This window comes from Microtus pennsylvanicus, chromosome 11 (assembly GCF_037038515.1).
Source record: "Microtus pennsylvanicus isolate mMicPen1 chromosome 11, mMicPen1.hap1, whole genome shotgun sequence".
Classification (NCBI taxonomy): domain Eukaryota; kingdom Metazoa; phylum Chordata; class Mammalia; order Rodentia; family Cricetidae; genus Microtus; species Microtus pennsylvanicus.
This window is the reverse complement of record NC_134589.1, coordinates 77359126-77383734: the sequence shown is the minus strand read 5'-3', so window position 1 is coordinate 77383734 and position 24609 is coordinate 77359126. Positions and strand designations below refer to the sequence as shown.

The following is a 24609-nucleotide window of genomic DNA, read 5'->3' as shown; positions in this document are numbered from 1 at the left end:
GTGTTAAGGGGGGTGGTCATGCAGTGAGAGAGAAATCAAGGACGTGGTAAGGAGGGGCCACCGGTGACTTCTTCCTAAGTCCCCACCTGTGAAAAATTCCCCCACTGAGGGGGCTGGAGAGATGGCTCAGTGGTTAAGAGCATTGCCTGCTCTTCCAAAGGTTCTGAGTTCAATTCCCAGCAACCACATGGTGGCTTACAACCATCCATAATGAGGTCTGGTGCCCTCTTCTGGCCTGCAGACATACATACAGATAGACTATTGTATACATAATAAATAAATAAATATTTTTAAAAAATTCCCCCACTGAGAACCAAGCCTCCAGTACATGAATATTTGAGAATGCATTTGGTAATTTCTCGGTAGCTGCCGTGAATAAAACACCAAGACCAAGGCAACTTATAGAAGGAAGGGTTCATGGGATTAGATAGGAAGGATCCAGAGAGATTAGAACTTGTAGTGTCAGGGAAGTGTGGCAGCAAGCAGACATAGCAGCAGGAGCAGAAGCTAAGGTTACATACATACCTTAAACTGCAAGCAGGAAACAGAGAGTGAACTCAAGATAGATCAAGTCTTTTAGCTTTCAAAGCCCACCTCCAGTGCCATACCTCCTTCAACAAATACCGTTCTCCCTAAACCTCCCCAAAGAGCACCATCAACTGGGGACTAAGTGGTCAAATGTCTGAGACTGTGGGGGACATTTCATTCAAACCAGGGGACGAACACATGTGAACCAAATTAGTAAATCAAAGAATCCCAATAGAAAAAAGTTCAGGACCGGATGGCTTGACTATCATCTGATAATTCCACCAAATACTAAAAGAAGACCCATCTTTTACAAACTAAAAAGATGTGGAAGAAGAAAGAACGCAAGTTAATATAGCCAACATATATTACAAAAAAAAAAATACCAGACCAATGTTCTCTAAGAATATGACCATAAGATTCCTCAAAAAATAATACCAGCAAACTGAATTTGCAACATAATAAAGATTGTACTCTATGACCAAGTGGAATTTATTCTGAGAATGCCAGAGTGGGTCAAGGTGAAAATCAGTGTAATTTAACACATTGATAGAGGGAATAAAACATAAGATCATCTCAGTAGGCATAAAGAAAGCATTTGAAAAAATTCAACACTGTTCAATGAAAAAAATCCCAAAACTAGAAATAGTAAACTTCCTTAACTTCATTATGAGCATTTATGAATAACCTTAACTAACATGATAATAAGGGATGAGAGAAAACCTTTCCCATAAGATGAGAGAATGACAAAGGTCCTTGCTCATGTTCAGAGAAACTAGCCAGAACAGTTAGGTATAAAAATGAAAAGACATACAGATTGGCAAGGACTTTGCTTTGTTTCTGTTATTGTTTTACTTTGGGCTGGCAAGTTCTCCTTGCATAGGTTGTATTCAAACTCTTAACCTTCCTGTCTGCCTGCCGAGTGCTGGAATTACAGGTTAAGTGTATGTTACCATACCCAGTTCAAAAATCACGATTTCTAGAGATCATTTCCGATTGGACATCGATGCTCTGAGAAGTCTTTATCCACTTATATCTTACACGTAGTCTTTCTTGCTTCGTTTGTGGAACAGTGACCGAGTTTGTCCTTTATAACTGTGGTGGTTTGTGTGAGAAATGTCTCCCATATTCTCTGGCAATTGAATGATTGGTCTCCAGTAGCCCTGTTTGGCAAGGGTTAGGAGGGGTGCTCTTGCTAAGGCAGGTTTTAAGAGCTCAAAGATTTGCGCATTTTGAATATTCTTTCCACTTCCTGTCCGCATGATGAGCTGTGAGTTACCCTGCTAACATATCTGCTTCCTGGCAGGCTTCCCTACTGTGGTGGTATCAGACATTCATGTTTCTGCAAACTGTAAACCCAAATAAACCCTTCTTTTTTTATTTTATGTATATGAGTAATCTAGCTGAATGTACAACTTTATTCCAGAAGAGGGCATCAGATTCCACTAGAGGTGGTTGTGAGCCACCATGTGCTTGCTGGGAATTGAACTCAGGATCTCTAGAAGAGCAGCCCACTGAGCCATTTCTCCAGCCCCTAAACCCTTCTTTCTATAAGTTGTCTTGGTTATGGTGTTTTGCCACAGCAATAGAAAAGTAGATAGCACAGTAATCAAAGGCACTGCAGCCAGTAAAGTGCCCCTGCTCTTTGGCTATTGGTTCAGTGGCACAAGGAACCCAGCATTAATTATGACAGCACTCACTCACTAAGTAGAACCCCAAATGACAAGGTTTACAGGTTTAGTTTATCAGAGGAAAAAGAAACAGGGCATTAGTAGCATAAAATAAAGACATCCATCAAAGCCAATGACTGCCCCTCACCAAGAGGCCTGCAGCGGACAGTTGTGAGCTCCGACTGAAGGAGGCGAAGGAGGAGGGGAGGGGAGAGGAGAAGGGGAAGGAGAGGAGAAAAGAAGAGAAGGAGGCAGCTGCTGCTTTGTGGGTGTGATGTGTCAGAAGAATTGAACTGTTTATTATACTACCCTGGTAAATCTTGTGCCTTCCACATCTTCATCCCTGTCACCTCCGTTTTGTGTCCACTAATCCAGTTTATGACCCGTTGGATCAAATTGCATCCAGTCCCATGGTAAAGGGCTTGGTCTTTGCAAGACTTAACAGCAGACCACGAGCTATTTCTCAGAGTGTGGATTCTCTCCAAAGCTCTGGAGGTTTTAATTCCTCTGTTGGCATTTGCCAAGGCTCCATACAGAATCTCTATCTGTTCATTCGCGCATCATTGGACCTGCTGGGTCTAAAGCTCCAGGTGGCAGAGCAGCTAGCGCTAAAGCTAGACTTGCTTCAAAGCCTTTGACGCTCTGGTCTCTGGATTATGGATTACTTGGTAAATGGGTTGGCTAAATACCACTCCGAAGGGCCAAAGGCTATCAAGCATTGTGCTTCACCACCATGGTAGGTAAGCAGGAATAGCAGCTTGCTTTCCGCCATGAGATGGCTCTTGCAATATGTTGCAGAATATTAGAACATCAGAAACGTCAACAAGTTTGGTTCTCTGATTCACACAATTTTTACTAAAACATGGAGGCTGCTTGCTACTACCTTAGATCTAGTCTGAGTAATGTCATTAATGAAATGGACAGGCTTGGTGTTCAATGGAATCACAAAGCTCAGGTTCAAGGTCAGACAGGGCTACATAGCAAGACTCTGGTTTTTAAACTGGTTTTTCTTTTGACCAAAAAAAAAAAAAAGGACTTGTTTTCCTTTTACTGTATAACTACTCATGTGGCACTTTGCAACCATCCCAGGTCCCAAGTTCGGTTCTCTGTTTCCATAGCATGGAAGTTAGAAATCACTATAGAGATGAGTAGGCACATGTATGTAGTTTGCTGTGGGCAGATACATCTGTCAGGTGCAAGGAGAGTAGACCTAACCTGCACATGTCTCTTCTGAGTGCTACTTAAGTGCACAGACCTCCTGCAGATACACACAGCCTCAGGCAGAGCTCAGGTCGCTTCTACAGTTCATTCTGTGGTTTCTGCTCTTTCATCCCAGACACAGGGCAGAGATGGAGACTTTACCTATTCTTTCCCATGGTTACGCTGGCAGTCCTGTGGCGAGAACTGCCCATACCTGCTCCTTGGAGCTTGATTCTGCGAAGCAATCTGAGGCCCTCCTTCAAACAATGTGTCTATTCTATTTGTGACCTGGTCTCACTGGGCCACCTCTATGTAGCCCAGGCTTGCCCCAAACTCCTAGCAGTCCTCCTGTATCATCCTGTCTGGTGCTGGGACTACAGGCATGAGTTAGCAATGCTCAGCTTTTTGGTTTCTGAGCCATGCATTTGAGAAACCATCTCAAGGGTTCTTCCTTCCTTCCTTCCTTCCTTCCTTCCTTCCTTCCTTCTTTCCTTCCTTCCTTCCTTCCTTCCTTCTTTGATCTGATTCGAAAATGAAATTTCTCCAGTCACAACCCTGCAAATTACATCTAGAATCTGGTTGGAGCTTTTCTAGCGGCTTCCTGTTGAAGACTTGCATGTGGTGTTTATTTTGGTCTAATTTCATTTCTGCCGGAGTTCCAGCCCCTTTAAAGCTTCAGCTTTCCTGAAACCACTCTGCTCTAGAGAGTCCCTCTGTTTCTTCTTTCCCTTCCCACGGAAACTACTCTATCCATGCACTAGTAAAGAAACTTGTGCCCAGGGTCAACAAGGGGTGAGGTCACCTCAGCTGCCACACACTGAGGTAACCTAGGAAAGACCCGTCACTGTGCCTCGTTCCTTTCTGCTGTGCCATGGAAGAATAAACGTCCATTTCCACTATTTCCCTAAATAGTGTGTCATTGTAGGGAGTTCACTGCTAATTTTCTGAACTCCCGGCCACACCCACAGATCCAGCCCATCCATAATAGCAAAGGAAAACTCTGCAAGAACTGCCACGTGGGGCTTTATTTCTACTTTATCAGAAAGCATGGTGCTAAATTAGTGAAACACTCCCATGGCTTTCAAATGCACATCGTTCCAAGACACACAGTGGAAAATAAATGTGTCTCTCTCCAGTTTTCCAGTTCCTCTCCCTAGGGAATAAGGTTCACTTTATGAGTAATTTTTTTTTCTTTTTGGTTTCTCAAGACAAGGTTTCTCTGTAGCTTTGGAGCCTGTCCTGGAGCTAGCTCTTGTAGACCAGGCTGGTCTCAAACTCACAGAGATCCACCTGTCTCTGCCTCCCGAGTGCTGGGATTAAAGGCGTGCGCCACCACCGCCTGGCCATGAGTAATTTTTTTTAAAACAACATTTGATAGCCCAGGCTGTACTCAAACTCACAATCCTCCTGTTTCAACCTCCTGAGTGCCGAGGCAAAGGTATGCTCCAACACAATCATATGGAATCTTTTGTGTTCCCTTCTGGGTTTTGCTTTTGTGAACTTTTGTTTGTACACAAGTGTGTACTGATTTATTTAACTTGCTGCCTACGTGTTTAAAGTTCTTTATTAGTTCAAATAGGTCCAAAACAAATACTTCCAGAACAAATTCCTGGAGACAGAACTGCTATGTTCATAACAACTCCAAAGCAAAATTTATATGTAGTTTAAATCTTCACACTTCCTTTGGGGCTGGCTGACTGTCTTGTTTCATCCTAAGTAACATAAGTAGCTAGTGTCTGCTTCAACCTCATGGTTTTTTAACTTGATCTGTTCCATCAAATGACATCACAACCGTGGGCACAAGTCCCCAGGCCCACCAACCCAGAAGTCCATAGAGTGCAGCATGTCCACAACAGCTGTCTCCCCAACCTTGCCTCATTATTGACACCCCATCTAGAATGACCTCATTCTGGAGGACTTCACTAAGCCCTGTACTGAAAATAAACATCTGAGTCCTTGGTTCTTGGCCGCTAACTTTTGGAATGATTCAGTGATGGTTTGTAGACACTCTTGTGCCAAGAGTGGAGTAAGAGAGGGTTTGAAAGGGCAAAGAGAGTGGTCCATGTTTTAGCTATGGGTGTAAGTCAAAAGATGTTGGATCTCATTTCCGCTCCACAACGATCAAAGCCTGTAACCATCCATGCTTCCTGGCATTGTGCATGGAATAGGGATGTTGGCCTAAATTCCTTTGCAGGGCCTTTCCTCCTTAGTGAGTCTAAAGACTTAGATGCAGCCTAGACCTACCTACCCAATGGAAGCAAGAGGCACAAAAATCAGTACATGACTCTAGCCAATGGGTGGGGCAACTAAGAAGGGCTTTAGACGGGGATGTTTCGGGAGAGCAGGCTGGAGACTGGTTTCATACTGTGGCTGATGTCTATGGTGTGTTGCTCCCCCTACAACATGTCAGACTATGAACACAACATCATTAGAGATCTGAAGAGAAGCACGGAGAGATTGTGGGGACCCAATCTCTCGTCAGTTAATAATTTATCAGTGAATAATTCAAAGAAAGATTTTTGTCCATACAGTCTTGTGTTAAAGGAACTGTCTACAAGAGGAAAGGCTTGAGCTAGGCTTGAGAGGATACTGCGGTGGGTCTCCCTCTATAGTAGCTGACAGGAACTCATTAAAGCTAGTTTAAAGATAAAGGAAGAATAAGAGAATGGGACTTTTATCACAACTATTACAAGTATCAGAACAAAGGCTTTAATAAAGTAGTCACAGTTCTCTGTACCGTCCAATTCTTCTTATGTGAGAATGTCACTGTCTCTTGTCACAAGCAGGTTCTTTCCAAGTGACAAGAAGCTATGGCTCAAGACAGACTAAAACTATGCCTCTGAAGTTAATACTTCAGAAGAAATTGGTACCCTTTCATGGAGACCACACAGGAGGAAGAATTGGCTCACACGGTCTCATGCCTACCATCTAGGCATGCCCAGTCTGAGACCCACTGTCTTCCACACACATGCAAATACCATAAATAAATAATTGTAATTTGATTTCTAAAATTTGTTGAATAAATATTGAACTCATTAACACATCTCTTTATATCATTACCTATTTTATATTATATAAGATATGTTATTAGTATTTCATTTATTATCATTACAAATTATAAATTTATGTAATATTACTAATGAGTCTCTGCATACCTTGATAGCTTCCTAAGTGCCTAATGGGTGAATGTCACGGCTATGGGAAGGAAGACAGGTGCAGGTGAGATCATTATTATTCTTCCCACTTCTCAGAAAGAGAAATACAGTCGATGCAGTTCACTGACTTGTCTAGGATGGTGTATCTACATTAAAATTCTGACTGCATCTTATGGCAGCTGTTAGCCAGATGCTCCTACTGCCCCGTGGAATATTAGCAGCTAGAGGAAGGGAGCAGAAGAAGGAATGGAGAGAAGCTAATTACAGGCTCCCGGGTTCTCTTCTTCTGGTATCTGCTTGTTGTCTAAATGGAATCTCTTTACCTGTGTTGGCTAGGACACAGTTGCCTGTTCCCATTAACACTAATATCCAGAGAAAATCCACACAAACGTGTGTGTGTGTGTGTGTGAACACACAGAAAAGAAGCCGATAAATTCTCACCAATGCCACCCGACACTGATACTTAACCAGTATAAGATACACCCTGGACATAATACAAGCTCCAGTTACATATTAAGTTCAGCCTTTACCATGTGTCTGCACATGTGCATGCTAGGGTCTGATGCATGTTTGGGTGCATGACCTATGTCTGTCTGTCTGTCTGTCTGTCTGTCTGTCTCTCTCTCTCTCTCTCTCTCTCTCTCTCTCTCTCTCTCTCTCTCTTTCTCACACACACACACACACACACACACACACACACACACACACACACACACACACACACTATTAGACGTGTATGCATAACGTGTAATCACTCTCAAGTACATGCATACTCGAAATGCTTGGAAATGCTCTCTCCTGACAGCCTCGGATCCACCGAGAGATAGATGCCCGCTTGTACATACAGTTGGTTCTGCAGATACTGGCAAACATACCAGTAACCATGGCTCGAGTACTATAAACCTTCAAATACTCGGGCAACTTCTACACACATGCTTGCATCGGCACACCCAAGTTGTCCCTGACGCTGGAAGTCTTTCTCAAATCCGAAGGGATAAAGAGCGCCAGCTGCTGGCCAGTGCACGTGACCGGGAAGGAAGGCGCTCCCTCCCATGACGGGATGGGAAAACTATGTCTGCGGCCCCTCATCTGCCGTCGCTGAAGGCAGAACCGAGCACCACCAGAGCTGGACGTGGCGCGGGGTAGAGAGGGTGAGTGTCGTGCCCTGCAGGGCAGAGAGTGGGGAGGACCTGGAGGAACCTTGGATGCTGTAGGCGCGAGATGAGGTAGCAGAGAACTCGCCCCGGGATGGGGAAGGGTTTCTGCCTCTACCCTTCTAACTTGGTCATTACAGCAGGAATTCAAACTTTTCTAAAGAGCCTGCCATATGCCAGGCTCCGCCTGGGTGGCTCACGGGTTAAGAAGGAAAAGAGCCTTGTGGTTTACTGAGCACCTATTTGGTGCCAAGTCCTCGGGCCTTGAACTTGTGCGCTTTCGTTTCCATGACAACGAGTTCTCTCTCTCTCTCTCTCTCTCTCTCTCTCTCTCTCTCTCTCTCTCTCTCTCTCTCTCTCTCTCTCTCTGACTCAGTTACTTTAAAGACAGGCTCAGGGTTGCACAGATAGCAAAGATACTTAACCCTTTATGTCTGAATCTAATACCCGGAGTCACAGGGTTAACATCTCATTTATTCTGGATATTTCTCTAAATACATTAAAATGGGGGTAGACTGAACTCAGATAAAATAATGTAAATGATGGTCAAAAAATTAAATCAAGTTTCTCACAGTTCTCTCCTCTGTCCCTCTTTCCTCAAACAGCTTGTCTCTAAGCCTTGTCTTTGTTTTGTTGGAGACGGGGCCTCCTGCAGCCCAGTCTAGCCTCGAACTCACTATGTAGCTGAGGATGACCTTTGACTCCTCCTGATCCTCCTGCTTCTACCTACTGAGTGCTGGGACTGCAGGGGTGCAACACCACATCAGATTTGTGCAGTGCTGGGGATCGAACCCAGGGTTTGTGTATGCTAAGCAAGCACTCTACCTGCAGAGCCACAGCCCCCGCACCCAAACCTCATTTATATCTATATACTGTTTAGAGTCTCTGTGACCCACCCCAGGACCTTCACGCTCAATCAAGCTATGACAGTGGCCAGAGTGGCCTCCCAGCCCAGTCCCTCCTGTCCATCACACAAGAAAGCCTTTATCCATCTCAGTGTGGTGCTTCTCTGTTCTGCAACCACAGAACGGCCTGGTTTGTAAGCTTTCAAATGTCCTTCCCTTAAGTGACCATCTGCCAGAGACTGTCCCCCCTAGACCAGCAGCACGAATGGTGACAATGTCATTTAGCATTGTTAAAAATCTCTCTTCTCTTGGCTTTATTTATGCTCTTTCTTCTGCATGGAATTTCTTTGTTGTCGGCTGCTTGCATTCCTCAGCTTTCCACCACCCACGAACTCAGCTCCTCTACACATTTCTCTAGCCATCACCTCTGCCCTTCCTTCTAATTGAACTAGTGCGGCATATTCGAATGTGCAGTGCCTTTTCGGGTCCTAGCAGGGACATCAGATGTAATTCTGTAGTGTGCCATGGCACGGGTGAATTGGAATTCTTTACACAAGCTCAAAGTCATCTTTGAAGCTATTCTGTCTCTTTGAAGTAGTAAGAATGTTACCTCCAAGAAAATGTGTGTGTGTGTGTGCACGTGCGTGTGTGTGTGCGTGTGCTGGTGAGTACATGTACATTTGAGGAATGTAGAGATCAGAGGACAATCTCATCTGTCATTCCTTAGACATTGTTCACCCCATCCACCCCCAGTCAGGAGTGAATTGCTTGGAATTCACCAAGTAGGCTAGGCTGGCTAGCCAGGGAGTCCCAGAGATCTGCCTGTCTCTACTTCTCCAGGAATGAAATTACAAGTGCATTCCACCCTACTGGATACCTTTTGTGTCTTCTTTTGTTTTTATGTTACTTCTGGGGATCAAAATCAGGTCCTCATGCTAGTATTGTTCCCCAGCCCAAGAAAGTGCTTTTTGTCTCTACCTCCTTCCCTGTCTAATCCTGACCCTGCTGATTGGGCATCTTTTCTATACTCTGATACCGATGCTTCCTACTCCTCAGTGCTCCCCAAGGGGTACCAGACTGATGCTCAAAGTTCCCCAACCTTTTCCTGCCAGTCAGAGCCCTGAAAACTGCATTGAGTTCCATGAGAGGAACCCTGCACAAATCAATTTGCTCAGATAATCCCCGGCTATTGTCAGTCCAGTTTTGAAAGCAATTCTGTTCCAAGCCCTTTCTAAAGCCGACGGTCCTCCCCCAGATGTGTCCTCTTCTGTAAGTGCCCTATTTCTCTGCATACGTCCCTGGCCATGCAGACATCACTAACCTCTTAGGGGCCCTCCTGCTAGTGAAGGGGCTAAGATGGATGACCATGACCTTTGGGTCTGGCATTGGCAGGGCTGGTTCCCCCAGATATGCTTGACATGGGAAAATGGTTTCCATTTTTCTGGGCTCTGTTTTGTCTTCTGCAAAGTGGAAATGCCAAAATCAGGCTCTTAGAGGCAGAGACCCACAGAGGAACACTAAGCTGAGCTCCCAAAATCTAGCTGAACAGTGGGACGAGTGAGAATATGAGCAAAGAGGTCAAGACCAGATGGTGACACCTACTGAAACAGTTAACTTGAGCTAATGTAAGCTCACCCATTTCAGCTGTACAGGGAAGGAACCAGCATAGGACCAAACTAGACCCTCTGAATGTGGGTGACAGTTGTATGGCTGGGGCAGACTGCAGGGCCTCTGGCAGTGACACCAGGATTTATCCCTACTGCTTGTACTGGCCTTTTGGGGAACCCACTCCCTTTGGATGGATACCTAGACATATTATGGAGAGCCATGGACTTGCATTCCCCAAAGCAATGAGGAATGAATGGGGGCGGGGCAAATGGAAGGAATGGGAAGAGGGGAGGGAGTGGGAACTGGGATTAGTATGTAAAATGAAAAAAGATAATTTCTTTTCTTTTTTACAAAAAAAATAAAATAAGATAAATTGGACTCTTAGGACTATGAGAAGAAATGCAGGACCAGCAGGATGCCAGGCCCCCCAGAAATTCAAGGGGTTTCCCCCTCTCTTCCTCTCTCTCTGCATGTTCACGTGCCTGAGTGTGGACATACCTGTCATAAGCGCCACATTGGGCTGCTATCTGTCATAAGCCACCTTTTGGGGTGACTTCTGCCACAGTGCAGTCACAATGGGGTCATTCCTTCCAGAGTAGGGGCGTGAGGATCAGAAATGTTAGGTAGGAGGAACAGAGATGTGGAAGAAACAGAGGGGCATAGGATGGTACCAGGAGGGCAACTCAGTGGATACGGAAGCTGGTCTCGCACACATGCCCATGTGCCAGTGTGCATGCAGAAGGCACAGGACAGCCTCAGGTGTCGAGCCTCGCCTCCCACCTTGTTTGGTGCTCAGTCTCATGCTTGCTGCTAGCTGCCTTGTGAATTTCCCAGGTGTCCTAGGTCTCCACCTCCCATCTTACTATAAAAGCGCTGGCATTACAGACTCACACTACTGTCTCCAGCTTTACCTGAGTTTTAGGGATTTGAACTTAGGCCTTCTTCACACAAGCATAGGAAATGCTTTACCCACTGAACTTCCCAGTCTCCAGCTGATGACTCTCACCGAATGGAATTTCCTCAGTGGCAAAGTTGTTTTCAGCCTCTCTCAACCTGTTCTTCCATGTTGTAATCTTAAAGAAATTGCTATGTAAGCTTGCTTCTTACAACCTTCTTTAGAGTCCGGCATGTCTGGTGTATTTTACACAAATGTAGGCATGTGCACCATTTGCATGCTGTGCCAGTGGAAGCCAGAAGAGGGAGTTGGAGCCCCTGAAATGCCAGCTACAGAGGGCTGCCATGTGGGTGTTGCCAACCTGAGTTCAACCAAAACCCTCATGGTAGAAGGAAAGAACACACCACTAATCTCCACATGCACACTGGGATGCACTGTGGAATGTGGAAACACACACAGATACACAAATATAGACACAATCAATGGACATTAATAAATAACATTAAATATTGAGTCATGAGTGTGAAAAACCTCACAGGATTTCAAAAGTTAGTGTTAATTAAATATTGCAAACTATGGGACTGGAGAAACGGCACAGCAGTTAAGAGCACTGACTGCTCTTCCAAAGGCTTCGGGTTCAATTCCTAGCACTCCCACAGTGAATGTCTATATTCCAGTCTGTATTCCAGTTCTGATGTTTCCATATCCCTATTCTGGCCTCCACGGGCACCAGACACACATGTGTTGCAAATACATGCATGCAAGTAAAACACCCATACCCATAAAATAAAAATAAAATACATTTTTAAAAATTTTAGGTTATAAAATGTCTCACTAATGATTTTTTTGAAGCTTATATGTTCAAATGACATGGCACATTGACCTAAACAACACTGAAGCTAATTTCACCTGCTTCCTTTTGCCTTTTTAATGTGACCATGCGATAATTTTAAATGGCGTTTATGGCTTGTGTCCTTTCCCTATTGGAAAATGCCCATCCAATTATTCTTCCCACCATACAGGTTTGCCATGCCCAAGGCCGACCCTCTGGCAACATGAAGACAGAAGTACAAACACCCTTCACATCCCACCCAGCAACTGCGTCCTTCTCCTTTGTTGTCCTCCTTGGTCCTCCACTTGGCACAATAGCCACAGGCAGGGTGGAGCTTGCTGGTCTCCATTTCAATGACCAGGAGCCTGGCTCCACCCCTTGACTCCTGTAGCAGGTTCTTCAGTGGAGGTTCACACCTGAAGCAGCCTGGGCCAGAGGGCTGATCTGCGCTGCCCACCATGGTGAATGTTATAGTTGTTGATTTTGAAGGTCCCGCAGTATATATAGATGAAAATAGGATCCTTCGATATTATTTCCAAGACTTGACTTCCTGTGTGCCTTCAGAAATGCTTGCTGAGACAAGCACAGCCAGATCCCAGCTCCTGAGACCTCTCATTAGGTCGTAATTTATCTTTAGACCTCTGTTCCTAGGCAGAGCCAAAAGTAGGGAGGGAGAAAAATGGGAGGAATTAAAACATTTCTCAGCAAGAAGACCCCCCTGCTTTTCAACTCTCTGTATTCACTTTAAAATCCTCTGTCTCTCTTTCTTCTGAGCAGTGCTGTTTCCAAGTGGGCCCCAAACTTGAGGTCCCAGAAAAGGGGGTGTCCTGAGAGCTCTGTAAGAGCTGCAGCCAGCCCCTCTCTTCCAGGCCACCTCAGCATTTGGAGAAACTGGGAGAGGACTGCTTCCAATTTGCTTCCTGGAATTAGGGAAGGCAGGGTGTTTTCCATTAGAGAATTCTCACTGCCATCAAAGCAAATTTTTCAACGGTCTTCATCCATCTGCAAGCAAGCTCTCTGTAACCCCAGCCGCCAGCCTGTGCCTTCTACAGCTGTACATAGGGAGAATCGCCCTGTTGGATCCGATCTGGAGGTCCTCTTCCGCTGAAAATGAGGCAAGGCAGGGCAGCATTCCAGGGTCTCCTGGTGGAGGTGGGGATTGTGAGCCTCAACTGAAGCTAAAACTGCGCTTGGGTCTCTACATTCTTAGTAGTAGTTAAGTGTGACTTTGTCAACCACAAATGTATCAAAATTCTGTTGGTATTTCATGGATTATGAGCGACCATTGCATCCAAGGTCTCTTAACTCGTATTGAACATACACTGTATGTGTCACTGTACTAGGCTCCAGTGTTAAGGCCAGAGACAGGCAAGGCCCCCACTTCCCCAGATCTCCCAGTAGGAGGAGAGAGAAGCGAATCATCACTACATTTGGGTCGTGTGCCTTGAAAGGCAGAACAGGGCAGCCCAAGTGCATTATGGGTCAGATACCTTAGACTGTAGGCAGTGTTCCCAAGGAGATGAGACTAGCCCTAAGGCTTCAAGGGTAAGGTGGGCAACAGAGAGAACTTCTGGGGAGCAGGGTAGGAGGGGGAACAGGTAATCACCTGCAGTGTTGAGTGTATCTACCCCTGGATTGAATGTTTAGTGATGCAGTCTCAGTCTTGACACAGACTCTGTGGATTAAAAATGGTTAAGAAAACAAGTGCCTGCTTTTTCCGGGGCTCTTCACCACTGAGAAAAGAACTGTTCATTTGAGATCTTCAGATCTTCGTGTAAAGCGTGGTCAGCACCTGGGTCTCACGGCCTCACTCAAGGCCCAGAAAAGCATTCCTGGAATTTGCGCTTGCAACCACATTCCAGAAAAATACAGGGAAGGCCAGTATCCCCACCTCTGCCCCTTCTCAAGTCACAACATCGACAGAAGGCCCTCAAGAATGAGCCAGAGGCTATGTCCTGTGAAGTGTGGAGGGAGACGGGCTCCCAGGCTGGAGCCATGGGCTCCCAGGGCTTTCCTGGAACATGCGTACTCATGAATCACTAGCTACTTTTTTGAGCGGCTAGAAGCTCAGGACGGGACAGATTAAAACCAGACTTCAAAACACATCCAAGTTTAACACCTCATAATTCCATTTCTGGGATTTAACTCTCGTTACTTTCCACTTTAGCAAGAAGACTTGATGAAGGCCTCCTTTCCAACCCATAGCCAGAAAGAACAATTTAGATGACACTGTTTAAGGTAAGGGGGCGGTAACGGTTCATTTCTTTTTCTAACCAATTGAACCCCTCTTTGGGGAACGTTTGCTGTATGTGTGGCATTCTGTAAGCACAGCCCCAGAGACAGGGACAAAAAGGCAGACGCCTGTCTGAGCAATCCCAGGGAGAATTTCTGGCTGGGTCAGGTAAGAAAAAAAATGGAAAAGAAAAGTTGCTTGAATGAGTGATTTCCATGCCCTCTGGCGTTTAGACTCCTTTTCTCTTTCAGCAGACTCTCTGAGTCTCAAACATTTATTAATCAGCTAGTTTTCTTTTTTAAGATCTGTGTGTGTGTGCGTGTGTGTGTGTTTGTGTAGTGTGTGTCTGTACACCTCATATATGGGGAAACCCTCGGACGCCAGATGAGGACATTGGATGCTCTGCAATTATAGATGGTTGTGAGCTGCCCCATACAGATGCTAGAAATCGAACCCAGGTCCTTCGGAAAAGCAGAAGGCACTCTTAGCCACTGAGCTATTTCTCCAGCCCCTAGGCAGATAGTTCTTAAATATCTGTATATGCTTGGAAGTTTATAAACAGGTGACCCGCTGCAGTCCCATGCTCCACAGGATTCGGGTATGAAAGGGATGATAACACAAACCCCTGCAGGAGCGAGGGGAAGAAACAAAGAGTTAGGACCGAAAAGAGAGCAGCCTCGGAGAGGAGGTTAGGGGATACCTGGAAGAAAGGCTCATGAGCTTGAGGGCAAGGTGCTACCTCAAGAACAGAGATGCTGGGCCTTTGCCTGATAGAAGCCCTGTAGCTGGCCAACAAGCAAGGAAGGGAGGAGCAGAGGCTGGGGTGAGACTGAGGCCAGGTCATTTAGGGCCTTTGTGGGGTCTGTTAGGGATTCCTGTGTTTGTGGCCTACAACCAGAAGTTGCTGGACCAGCTTGAAGAATGAGGCGCCTGAGGGACGGTTTTCAACTCTGGCTGGGGTGCGTGGAAGAGGCCAGGAGTTGTGGAGTGTGCACAGGAAGGGAGGACGTTGAAAGTCCAAATGAGGAATTACTAATGGGATGGGGTGGGCTTTGCAAATCCCAACCCTGACCTCTTGGCGAGGACCCTAGCTGGACCCCACATCATGAACACTCCAGAGGGGGTTATGGTAGAGTCAGGGCTCTGGATGATCCTGTCCTTTAAAGCAGAGAGTTTTCAAAACACAGGAACTATTTCATTGTTTAGTTCTCGCTGTCTGTCTGTCTGTCTGCCTCTCTCCCTCTTCCCCACCCCCCACCCCCGTGTATGTGTGTGTGTGTGTGCTTAATTTTATTTTATGTACATTGGTATTGTGCCTGTATGATAAGCCAGTGTGAGAGTGTAGGATCTCCTGGAATTAACTGTGCAGACAGTTGTAAACTGCCATGGGGGGGGGGGTAGGAATTGAACCCAGGTCCTTTGAAAGAGCAGCCAGTGCTCTTCACTGGTGAGTATCTCTCCGGCCTCCTTTTCTGTGTGTTTTTGAGACAGGGTGCCCTGTAGCCAAGGCTGGCCTTGAGCTTGCTCTGTATCTGAGGATGACTTTGAACTCCTGATCCATCAGCTTCCACCTAAGTGCTGGGATCACAGGTGTGCCCCACCACACCCCAGAGGACAAAAGGTTGTCCTCGAATATCTGATTACCCGAGTGTCCTGAGAAAGCAGAAATATCACTTGGACGTTTTCAAAGTCATGTGGTATGCGTGTGCATAAAGCTATAAAACAGAATACAACATATCACACGTGTGGCTTCGGCGTGTGCTTCAAGGTCCCGTCTATAATTTGGGATGCTTGGAAGGAAAAACATCTAAGCAATGCTGACAACATGAAAAGCATTTGTATATCCGGGGTAGCCAATGCCAAGTTCAAATATAACTTCTGCCACTAACTACTTGCCTCTCTGGGTGCTGGAGGAAGTTATAGAAGGGAAAAAGGCAATATGGGGTAAGCATGGTCACTAGAGATAGCTGACCATGGGTAGAGCCTACTCCCTGATGGCGTGGCGATGGGTAAACCACTTCACCTCTTAGAGCTTTGCTTTCTTCCTTTGATAACGAGGGTGATTTTTGCCTTTGTAGGGCTTAATGTGCCTTTCCAATAATACAATGCAGGTAAAGAGGTTCATGTAGACCCTGGAACATTGGGGATGCTTAATAATATCAGTTTATCCCTGCTCCAGTGTCATCTCTAAGTGAAGGAGTAGGATTTGACACCCTCCCCAAGTTGGCTCTATGTTTATGTAAAAGGCTGCGGGAGAGTTGCTCCATCTAGATGGCTTGGGGGCTTGCCGCCTTCTAAGCATGCTATCCCAGTCCCCGGTTTTCTCCCCAGGGCCGTCGTGTGGATGGTGGTGTGAGCATGGGGCTCAGTGGGGAGCAGAGCTATTTGGAGTCTTGTTTTTCTCGGAGGTGCCTGGGAAGCAAGGAAACTCGTCTCTCCCTTCTGCCCTGAAAGCAGAGCTAGTCCCGCCTTTCTTTCCAAAGCTATTCCTGGCTCCAGCTGCAGAAAAGCCTGTGGGGCTGCAGGAACCTTCAGGCTCCAGCTCCAGTAAAAAAAAATAAAAATAAAACATCTCCCTGTGTGTCCCAGAGCAGCCCGCCTCATGGGCTCTGGGGCCCGCTCCAGCCAGCTGTCACGGAGAGGCCATTGACCCCTCTCTGTCAGAGAAGATTAGACTGGCGAGAGCAAGTTTCTTCCTCTCAGGGTCCTTGTAGCTGTGCTTCGGGGCAGAATAGAGAACACTGTGGTAGATATGCCCCTGTGCCCATTCCGGTCTAGCTGTCTCTTTGCCATGACTTCAGTTGTTCTGGGAGTTCGCGTATTCTTGTAAAAGTCACTCCGCCTCCCTCCCTTCTCCCCCCTCTCCCTCCGCCCTCCCTCCCTCTCTTGCTAATCTGAAATGTTTACAGGTCACAACTTTCCAGATCAGTTTAAAACTGCTCGGAGTCTTCCATTCTGCAAGACTCTGGGTGTGCGTTCGCTCCTAAATAACAGAGCTGTGGAACGTAGCTCAATGGCCGAGCACTTGTCCAGCGCACACAAGGCCCAGGGTTCAAGCCCCAACTGGGGGGGGGGAATCCGAATTACACCAGCCGTTTTCCCACAACTCTCATCTTATTTAGCAGGAAGAGGAAAGAGAGAAAGGGGTCTGAGGAGTGTCTGGGCCAGTTTTCGAGAAGCACCTGCCGTTGGTGTCATATTAACACACGTGATTTATTGTGCTGAGCAAGCCTCACACACAAAATACAACCAAGTATGGTCACCTATGCTTGTGTCTCTGTGTCCCTTTATAAACTAGCATCAGCGAGGGGAGCTCAAGCTAGCCTGAGAGACTTCCAGAGACCTTGTCTCAGAAGGAAAAACAAGGGAGCTAGCTGTGCAGCCGAGGTGTAGAGCTTCCCGGGGATGGGTGAAGCCCTGGGTTCACTCTCAAGTACTGAAAAAAAAAATGTCCTGACCCGGAGAAGACCAGGAGCTGAGAAGGGGTCAGATCGTTCCAAGGGGAACAGTCAAAGACAGCCCCAAAGCCTGGGTAGCTGTCAGCATCAAGACCAAAGCAGGGTGGGAAGGAAGGGGGCGGAGGGAGACGGGTAAAGGACCCAGGAAGAGCCTTGACCTCCAAAGCTTAAGCAAAGTCCCCACTGCCTCCAGCATCCCCACCACTCATGAACCCTGAATGAGCTCTGAGAGCATAGTCAAAGGCTGTGTGGGAGCCATGGAGCCAGCTAGTCTTCATCTCCACAAAGAGAAGGAAGGCTGGAGATGGAAAGGCTCGACGCCAGAGCTGATGGGTCTCAAACAAGGACTCAGATGACCTTCAGCCCCAGCCACACTCAGAGACTTACTACGAAAGCAAATTGTGCAGCCCCGTCCCTGAGCTACTCCCATGAGGTACCTAAAATTAGAGGGTGGGACTCAATCGTCTGCATTTTAATGAGCCCCTCCTCCACAACCTGATTGGTAGACTTTCAGATCAAAGACCACTGATTTCTTCTAGCCCTTTGCTGTTCAGGGAAGGAAACTAGGAGTCAGCGAGGGAAAGGGGCTAGCCTGAGGTCACAAAGCAAGTTACCACTGAGAGCCATCCCTGTAACAGGAAGTCATGCCCAGCGTGTTTGTTCTCTGTCCTAGCTACCTCGAAGAGGCCCATTGGTAACAATGCATCAGATCTAGTTTGTTGATAGGCCTGAAGCAAAGACGCTGATTTCTACTCCAAGCTCCAGTATGTGTATCTGCACCATGTCTGTGGGCAGAAGAGGAGCTCCCAGGATGCTCCACACTGATATTTAGTGGGCTTATGCTATTGCCACAAACGTTAAGGATGGCCCAGCCTGGAGTAGGAGGGGAAAACTTTGGAGCTGTGTAGCCTGGATCAAACCTCAGTCTACCACCTGCTAGTCACATGACCTAGCCAGTCCTGTCACCTAGTTTTTCTGAGCCTCTTTTCCATAAGGCTGTTACACTGTGAGATGGGGTGTGAGATTGACAGCTCTGAGCCTTGAGTGTGGACCTGGGCACCAGAATCACCCAGAGAAGAGTTGTTACCAGGGCCTTCCAGCACCGAGGTTGCCACGCTCATGTGGAATCACCCTCCCTCAGTCGCTGAACCCGTGTCTCCTCACATTTGCAACCCCTAGTGCCTGTGGGAAACAGCCTAAATCACCAGCAACAATCAAAGTGTGCCCGCTCTTCTAACTCGATTTGCATATTTGACCAAAGCCGTGGTCATCAGTCACTGGGGCTGTTGAGTGGCGGGGTAGGTAGGTTCTTTCTGCATTTCAGCTATGTGGATGAATGACAGCCTAATGGTGAATGGCTTGTTCCCTGCAAAGTGTATCTGAGCACAGGATTCAGCTATCCAAATTTGCCCTTAAAATACGCTGGCCCTGCCAGGTGGTGGTGGTGCGTGTCTTTAATCCCAGCACTCGGAAGGCAGAGACTGGCGGATCTCTAGGGCTACACAGGGAAATTCTCTCTCAGGAAACAAAACACAACAAAATAAAATGATGACACTGTCTAGATTAGTAATTCTCAACCTTTCTAGTGCTGCAATCCTTTAATACAGTTCTTCATGCTGTGGTGACCGCCAGGCATAAAATTATTTCCATTGCTCCTTCATAACTGTAATTTTGCTACTGTTATGAATTATAATGTAAATATCTATGTTTTCTCTATGATCTTAGGTGACCCCCATGAAGGGGTCATCCCGTCCTCAAAAGGGCTTGTCTAGATGGCTGTCTATGATGCAGGAAAGAGAGGCAGGCAGGAATGTAATTGCATCTATGCCTCCTCTTCCTGATGTCTTCAGACTGACCAGGAGCGTGTCAGAACTATGTCCACTCTCACCTGCCACAGCTCCCTTGTCACCTGCAGGTGACCACCATGATCTCCTGGGTGCTCCTGGCCTGTGCCCTTCCATGTGCTGCTGACCCGCTGGTTGGTGCTTTTGCTCGAAGGGACTTCCAGAAAGGTGGCCCTCAACTCGTCTGCAGTCTGCCTGGTCCCCAAGGTCCCCCTGGCCCTCCAGGAGCACCAGGATCCTCAGGAATGGTGGGAAGAATGGGTTTTCCTGGTAAAGATGGCCAAGACGGCCAGGATGGAGACCGGGGGGACACTGGAGAAGAAGGTAAGTGACCTGTATATACCTGCCCACTTGTCCAACCAGAGTTGACAGCATCTGTCATGGAGCAGGGGGGATGATTCAGAGTTCCTGAAACTAGCTTGCATTGATACCTCTTTATAACCAAATGGAAGAAAACAATGGAGACTCAATTCTGTGTTCCTGCCTCTGTAGAGCTTTGAAATTGCTGGGGGAGGGGAGGGTGGGCAAGCCTGTGAGCTGTTATTCAAAGGGCTTGGTTTGTAGGTGACAGCAGCCCAATTAATGGGCCCAAATGAGATTACTTGACTCACTAAACTGCGAAGACCAAGAGATGAGCTTCAGGAATGGCTTGGCCCGGATTTTTAACTCTTGTTGTCTGGGCTCTGCTTCTCTCTGTATGTCAGCTTCATCCCCCTTAAAGCCGGATGCTCTGAAATAGCAGCTTGTGCATTCAGGTCTCCATTCCAACAGCTTCATCCATATCCCCTTTTCACCTTTTCAAACGGAGATGCAGTACCACCATTTGCCAAGGTTGGATCAGATGCCACCCTAGATGTTTTTGAGTGGGTAGCAGAAGTACTTGATACTCCGTTGTAGTTGACAACCCCATGGGGACCCACGGGGTAGTAAGAGGTGGCATGGACCAGAACAGATACTGCCTTTAGGTTCCTTCCTCCTTGACATTCCCTCTAGCTCTGACCTTGCATCCCTGCTCTTGATCAGCATCCTCACACACACACCAGAAACACAGGGAGATTATAGTGGTTTTCTGTTCTTGATGCTAGAAAGTCAACCCTGACCTTGTGCGGGTTAAGTACATGCTCCACCCTGCCAGCCCAGGATAGCATTTACTTACATGGTGTTTTAACACTGAGAAGGCATCTTGAGTAAGTCACTCATCAGATCGTCCTGTAAAGCAAATGCCCTTATTATTGCAAGTTTCAAATGAGGAAACTAAGAGTCAGGTGGCAAGATGAAGATGAGCATGTCATTGCTTCAAGCACTTTAACTCTGAGGACAACCTTGAATAGTGTCTTAACTTCCCCTAACCTCAGTGTCCCCATATCTACAACAGCAATATCAACAGCACCTACCTCACCAGAGCGGATGGCGAGAACTGTGGGAAGCTCTGGTCTTGAAGACAATGTCCCAGTGTTACTTACCCCAACCTGATTTCCTGAACGTAGATTCCAAACCCAAGATGTTTCCTATCACATGAAACCAACTCGTCCAAATGTACCTCTTCCTAGGGGAAGACTTCTGACAATAACGGAAATGCTTGGACCCAAGGAGGTCTGTACGCAAATGTTTGTGAATCCACAGGAGCCCAGATAAAAGGATAACAAAGATTGTTAGAAAACACTCACAAATAACAGCAAGGTATAGAATTGCTGCAGGCTTCCATTCTGCCCTGGGGTAAACGGAAGCAGTTATCCGATCCGACCTCGAAATTGTAACAGATATGTAAAAATATCTTGATCAGAGGTAGAAATGTATAGTGCAATATGATAAAAATATCCTTAAATTGTATCAATATACAAAAATCTTAAGCAGGTATAGAGACATACATACATACATACAGCATGACAAAAATAATTTTACATTTGTTTGCAAAAACATTGTAGACAAATAGGAACGTATACAATATGACAAATATAATTTTGAATTAGTATCAACATACAAATTATTTAGACAGGAATACAAAAGCAATTTTGCATGTGTATCAAAATATAAGAATGTATGTCAATGTAAATTGTCTACAATTAGTAGTTGCTAACATAGTTTACAGGCAGGTATACTAAGCTACCCTTATTATCCTATCCTATCCTATCCCCCTTTTTCTATACCAAATTAGATTCCTGAGCCTAACTATTATTATTATGCCTCCAACCCTATAATAACTTATAACCAACCCTGAGAAAAGCCAAACCATACATCTCAACTATTGGGAGAGGAGGCATTGTTTTCTTAGAATTACTTCCAACTGTCTTGGGGTAACAATCTCTCTATGGGATCCTGTAAAAAAAAACATCTAAAACAATGGTTAAGTCTCAAGAGGACTAGCTATAACATTTGTAGCCAGTCTCTGAGTAGTGGTAAAGCCTATCTGAAGTTCTGGTTAAAGTATTGTAAGGAGGTGGACCATTTCAGCTAGCCGATTTGGAATTACCTCGCACAGTTCTCATCCAAAGCCAATCTTAGAGTGATGTTTCTTGGCACAAAGGCATCATTTATGAACAAGGTAGAATCATTGTTGTAGGGCCCCATCTTCTTACTGGAGACTTCAGAGACTGCTATTAGGAAAATTTATTGCTCACTGAGGAAAACTTAAACATTATTAATACTAGCTCAGTCAATAGAGCATGAGAGTGAAGGCAGGCAGAAGCAGCATCCTCTTCCTCAGATCTCTTTATATCTGGGACGCAGCCAGAGGTGCTGTCCACTCTAGGACAGTATCTTCCTCATCCACTTTAATCCTTCCTTCACAGCCCTACCAAGAGGCATGTCTCCTGGCTGATTCAGATCCAATCAAGTTGACAAGATTAACCATCACCCAGAGATATACCTATATCCTACGTAGAGGAAACAAAGTACCTTGTTGAGGCAAAAAAATTGCTAAAAAGTTTCCCCCATCCTCCACTTCAGTGTGTTTAACCCTGGTTGCCCTGTGGCTGGCGATGCTCAGATGTTCATTAGCACCAACACCTCTCGGGAACGAGACCTTGATGGGCATTTGACATGCCTCTCACAGCCCTGCCATTCTACCAATGCACAGCTGCGTTAAGGCAGAAGCCAAGCTCCCTCCCATATATGCTTTCCTTAAAAGGTGTTGAAGAGCCAGGGCTGGTGGCTCATATTGGAATCCCAGCATTTGGGAGGAAGGAGAAGAGTCGGAGCTCTAAAACTAGCCTTGGCTTTGCAACATGGTCACGCCAGCCCTAGGCCACGTGAGACTGCCTAAAAAATAAATACAGTTTTGTACTAAATAATAGTAAAGACAAATGCTTTTTATGGAATCACTGGCCCAAAAATGTTGTTTGTAGAAAATGTATATTTTATGAATTATTAGAATTAAAAACCAAGAAGTGTTCTCTGAGTAAACATTCGGGAATATTCTGCAGGGTTTACCAACTGATGTTTAACGTTTAGATGGTGTTTGCCAGGCACTGTCCAGTGCGCTGAGAGAACACAGGGACCAGTGACATTGCCGTTTCCCTGGAGCCTGGGAGTTTCTGGCACCCTTTGCTGTTTTGGCTAAGTGGACTCCACAGTGGTTTTTACATAACATGTAAATCTCCCTCCTTTTTGTTTTCCTGAGTCAGTCAGGTGTAGCCCAGGCTGGCCCCAAACTCACTCTGTAACCAAGAGGATCTTGAACTCCTGGTCCCCCGCACACACACACACACACACACACACACACACACACACACACTCACACACTGTGCTAAGAGTGCAGGAGTGTGTAGTTTGCCACCGTGTGCAATTTTATGCAGTGTTGGGGATTGAACCCAGGACTTCATGCTTGCTCAGCAAGCACTCTATCAGCTGAGCTGCACTCCAAGCACAGTGAATTATTCTGCTGCCGTGATTCCTAGGGCTTCCAACAGGCGTAGCAATCCTGGTTTCCCTGAAAAGACCAAGAAGAAGCACCTCTGGTCACGCCTTCAGCATTTGTCGGCTCCTGTGTCCCAAAGCCTTCTCATCGTCCTCCATCATACTCTGCCTCGGTTTTACAGGTCCCTTATAAAACCAACTGTTCTGTCTTCCAGGTCCACCTGGCCGGACAGGCAACCGTGGAAAACAAGGACCAAAGGGCAAAGCTGGGGCCATTGGGCGGGCTGGCCCTCGAGGACCCAAGGGGGTCAGCGGTACCCCAGGGAAACATGGCACACCAGGCAAGAAAGGACCTAAAGGCAAGAAAGGAGAACCGGGTCTCCCAGGCCCCTGCAGCTGCGGCAGCAGTCGAGCCAAGTCGGCCTTTTCGGTGGCGGTGACCAAGAGCTATCCACGCGAGCGGCTGCCCATCAAGTTTGACAAGATTCTGATGAATGAGGGTGGCCACTACAATGCGTCCAGCGGCAAGTTCGTCTGCGGCGTGCCAGGGATCTACTACTTCACCTATGACATAACCCTGGCCAACAAGCACCTGGCCATCGGCCTGGTGCACAACGGCCAGTACCGCATTCGGACTTTTGATGCCAACACAGGCAACCACGACGTGGCCTCGGGCTCTACCATCCTGGCTCTCAAGGAGGGGGACGAAGTCTGGCTCCAGATCTTCTACTCGGAGCAGAATGGACTCTTCTACGACCCCTACTGGACCGACAGCCTCTTCACGGGCTTCCTCATCTATGCTGACCAGGGAGACCCCAATGAGGTGTAGAGAAGCTGGAGCTGAGCCTCCAGGCAGGGACCAAATTTCTGGGGGTGGATGCTGACAGAGGAAGACCTCTGGACTGGGACTGGGGTCTGGCAGTCTTGGGAGCTTCTATTCCCTGGCTGGCCTCCTCTGTTGCTGCTTTAAAAAAAAAAATCATTAAATCCAATCTTTTGCTTTATTATTTTTCTGTTTGCTCACTAATTATCTTAGGGTACAGGCTCTGGACTAAACCATGTTGGTTACATACAACACTGGTAAGACAGTTCCTATCCTCATGGGAAATACAATTCACAAACAGAAAATATGCAAGGCATAGGGGAGTGGCTGAAACATTTACTTTTATTTAGAGTTCATCTCTGAGGTCTACTTGTAAAGAGGCATAGATTTTCAGCAGAAAACTCAGGGATTTTTACTGACGTGCGTGCCCTGTATATCCTAGGAACAAACCACTCTCACTCCCACCCCTGTCTCCCACAGCTCCCGGGAGTGTTCAAACCAGAGCAGATGCT

At 46.5% G+C, this 24609-nt stretch overlaps 1 protein-coding gene across 2 annotated transcripts; it reads left to right on the top strand.

The window, feature by feature from the left end:
* The first annotated feature begins 7574 nt into the window (after positions 1 to 7574).
* Positions 7575 to 24280, top strand: C1qtnf2 (C1q and TNF related 2). Of its 2 annotated transcripts, none has more exons than XM_075941296.1 (4): positions 7575 to 7701; positions 14052 to 14122; positions 19491 to 19743; positions 23490 to 24280. In XM_075941296.1, the coding sequence occupies exons 2-4, from the start codon at positions 14108 to 14110 to the stop codon at positions 24101 to 24103; spliced, it is 882 nt and encodes a 293-aa protein (XP_075797411.1). In that variant the 5' UTR covers positions 7575 to 7701; positions 14052 to 14107; the 3' UTR covers positions 24104 to 24280. The 2 variants fall into 2 exon arrangements, with proteins under 2 accessions (XP_075797411.1, XP_075797412.1); XM_075941297.1 differs by lacking the exon at positions 7575 to 7701 and adding an exon at positions 12214 to 12345 and having other exon boundaries at positions 23490 to 24268.
* Positions 24281 to 24609: the final 329 nt, after the last annotated feature.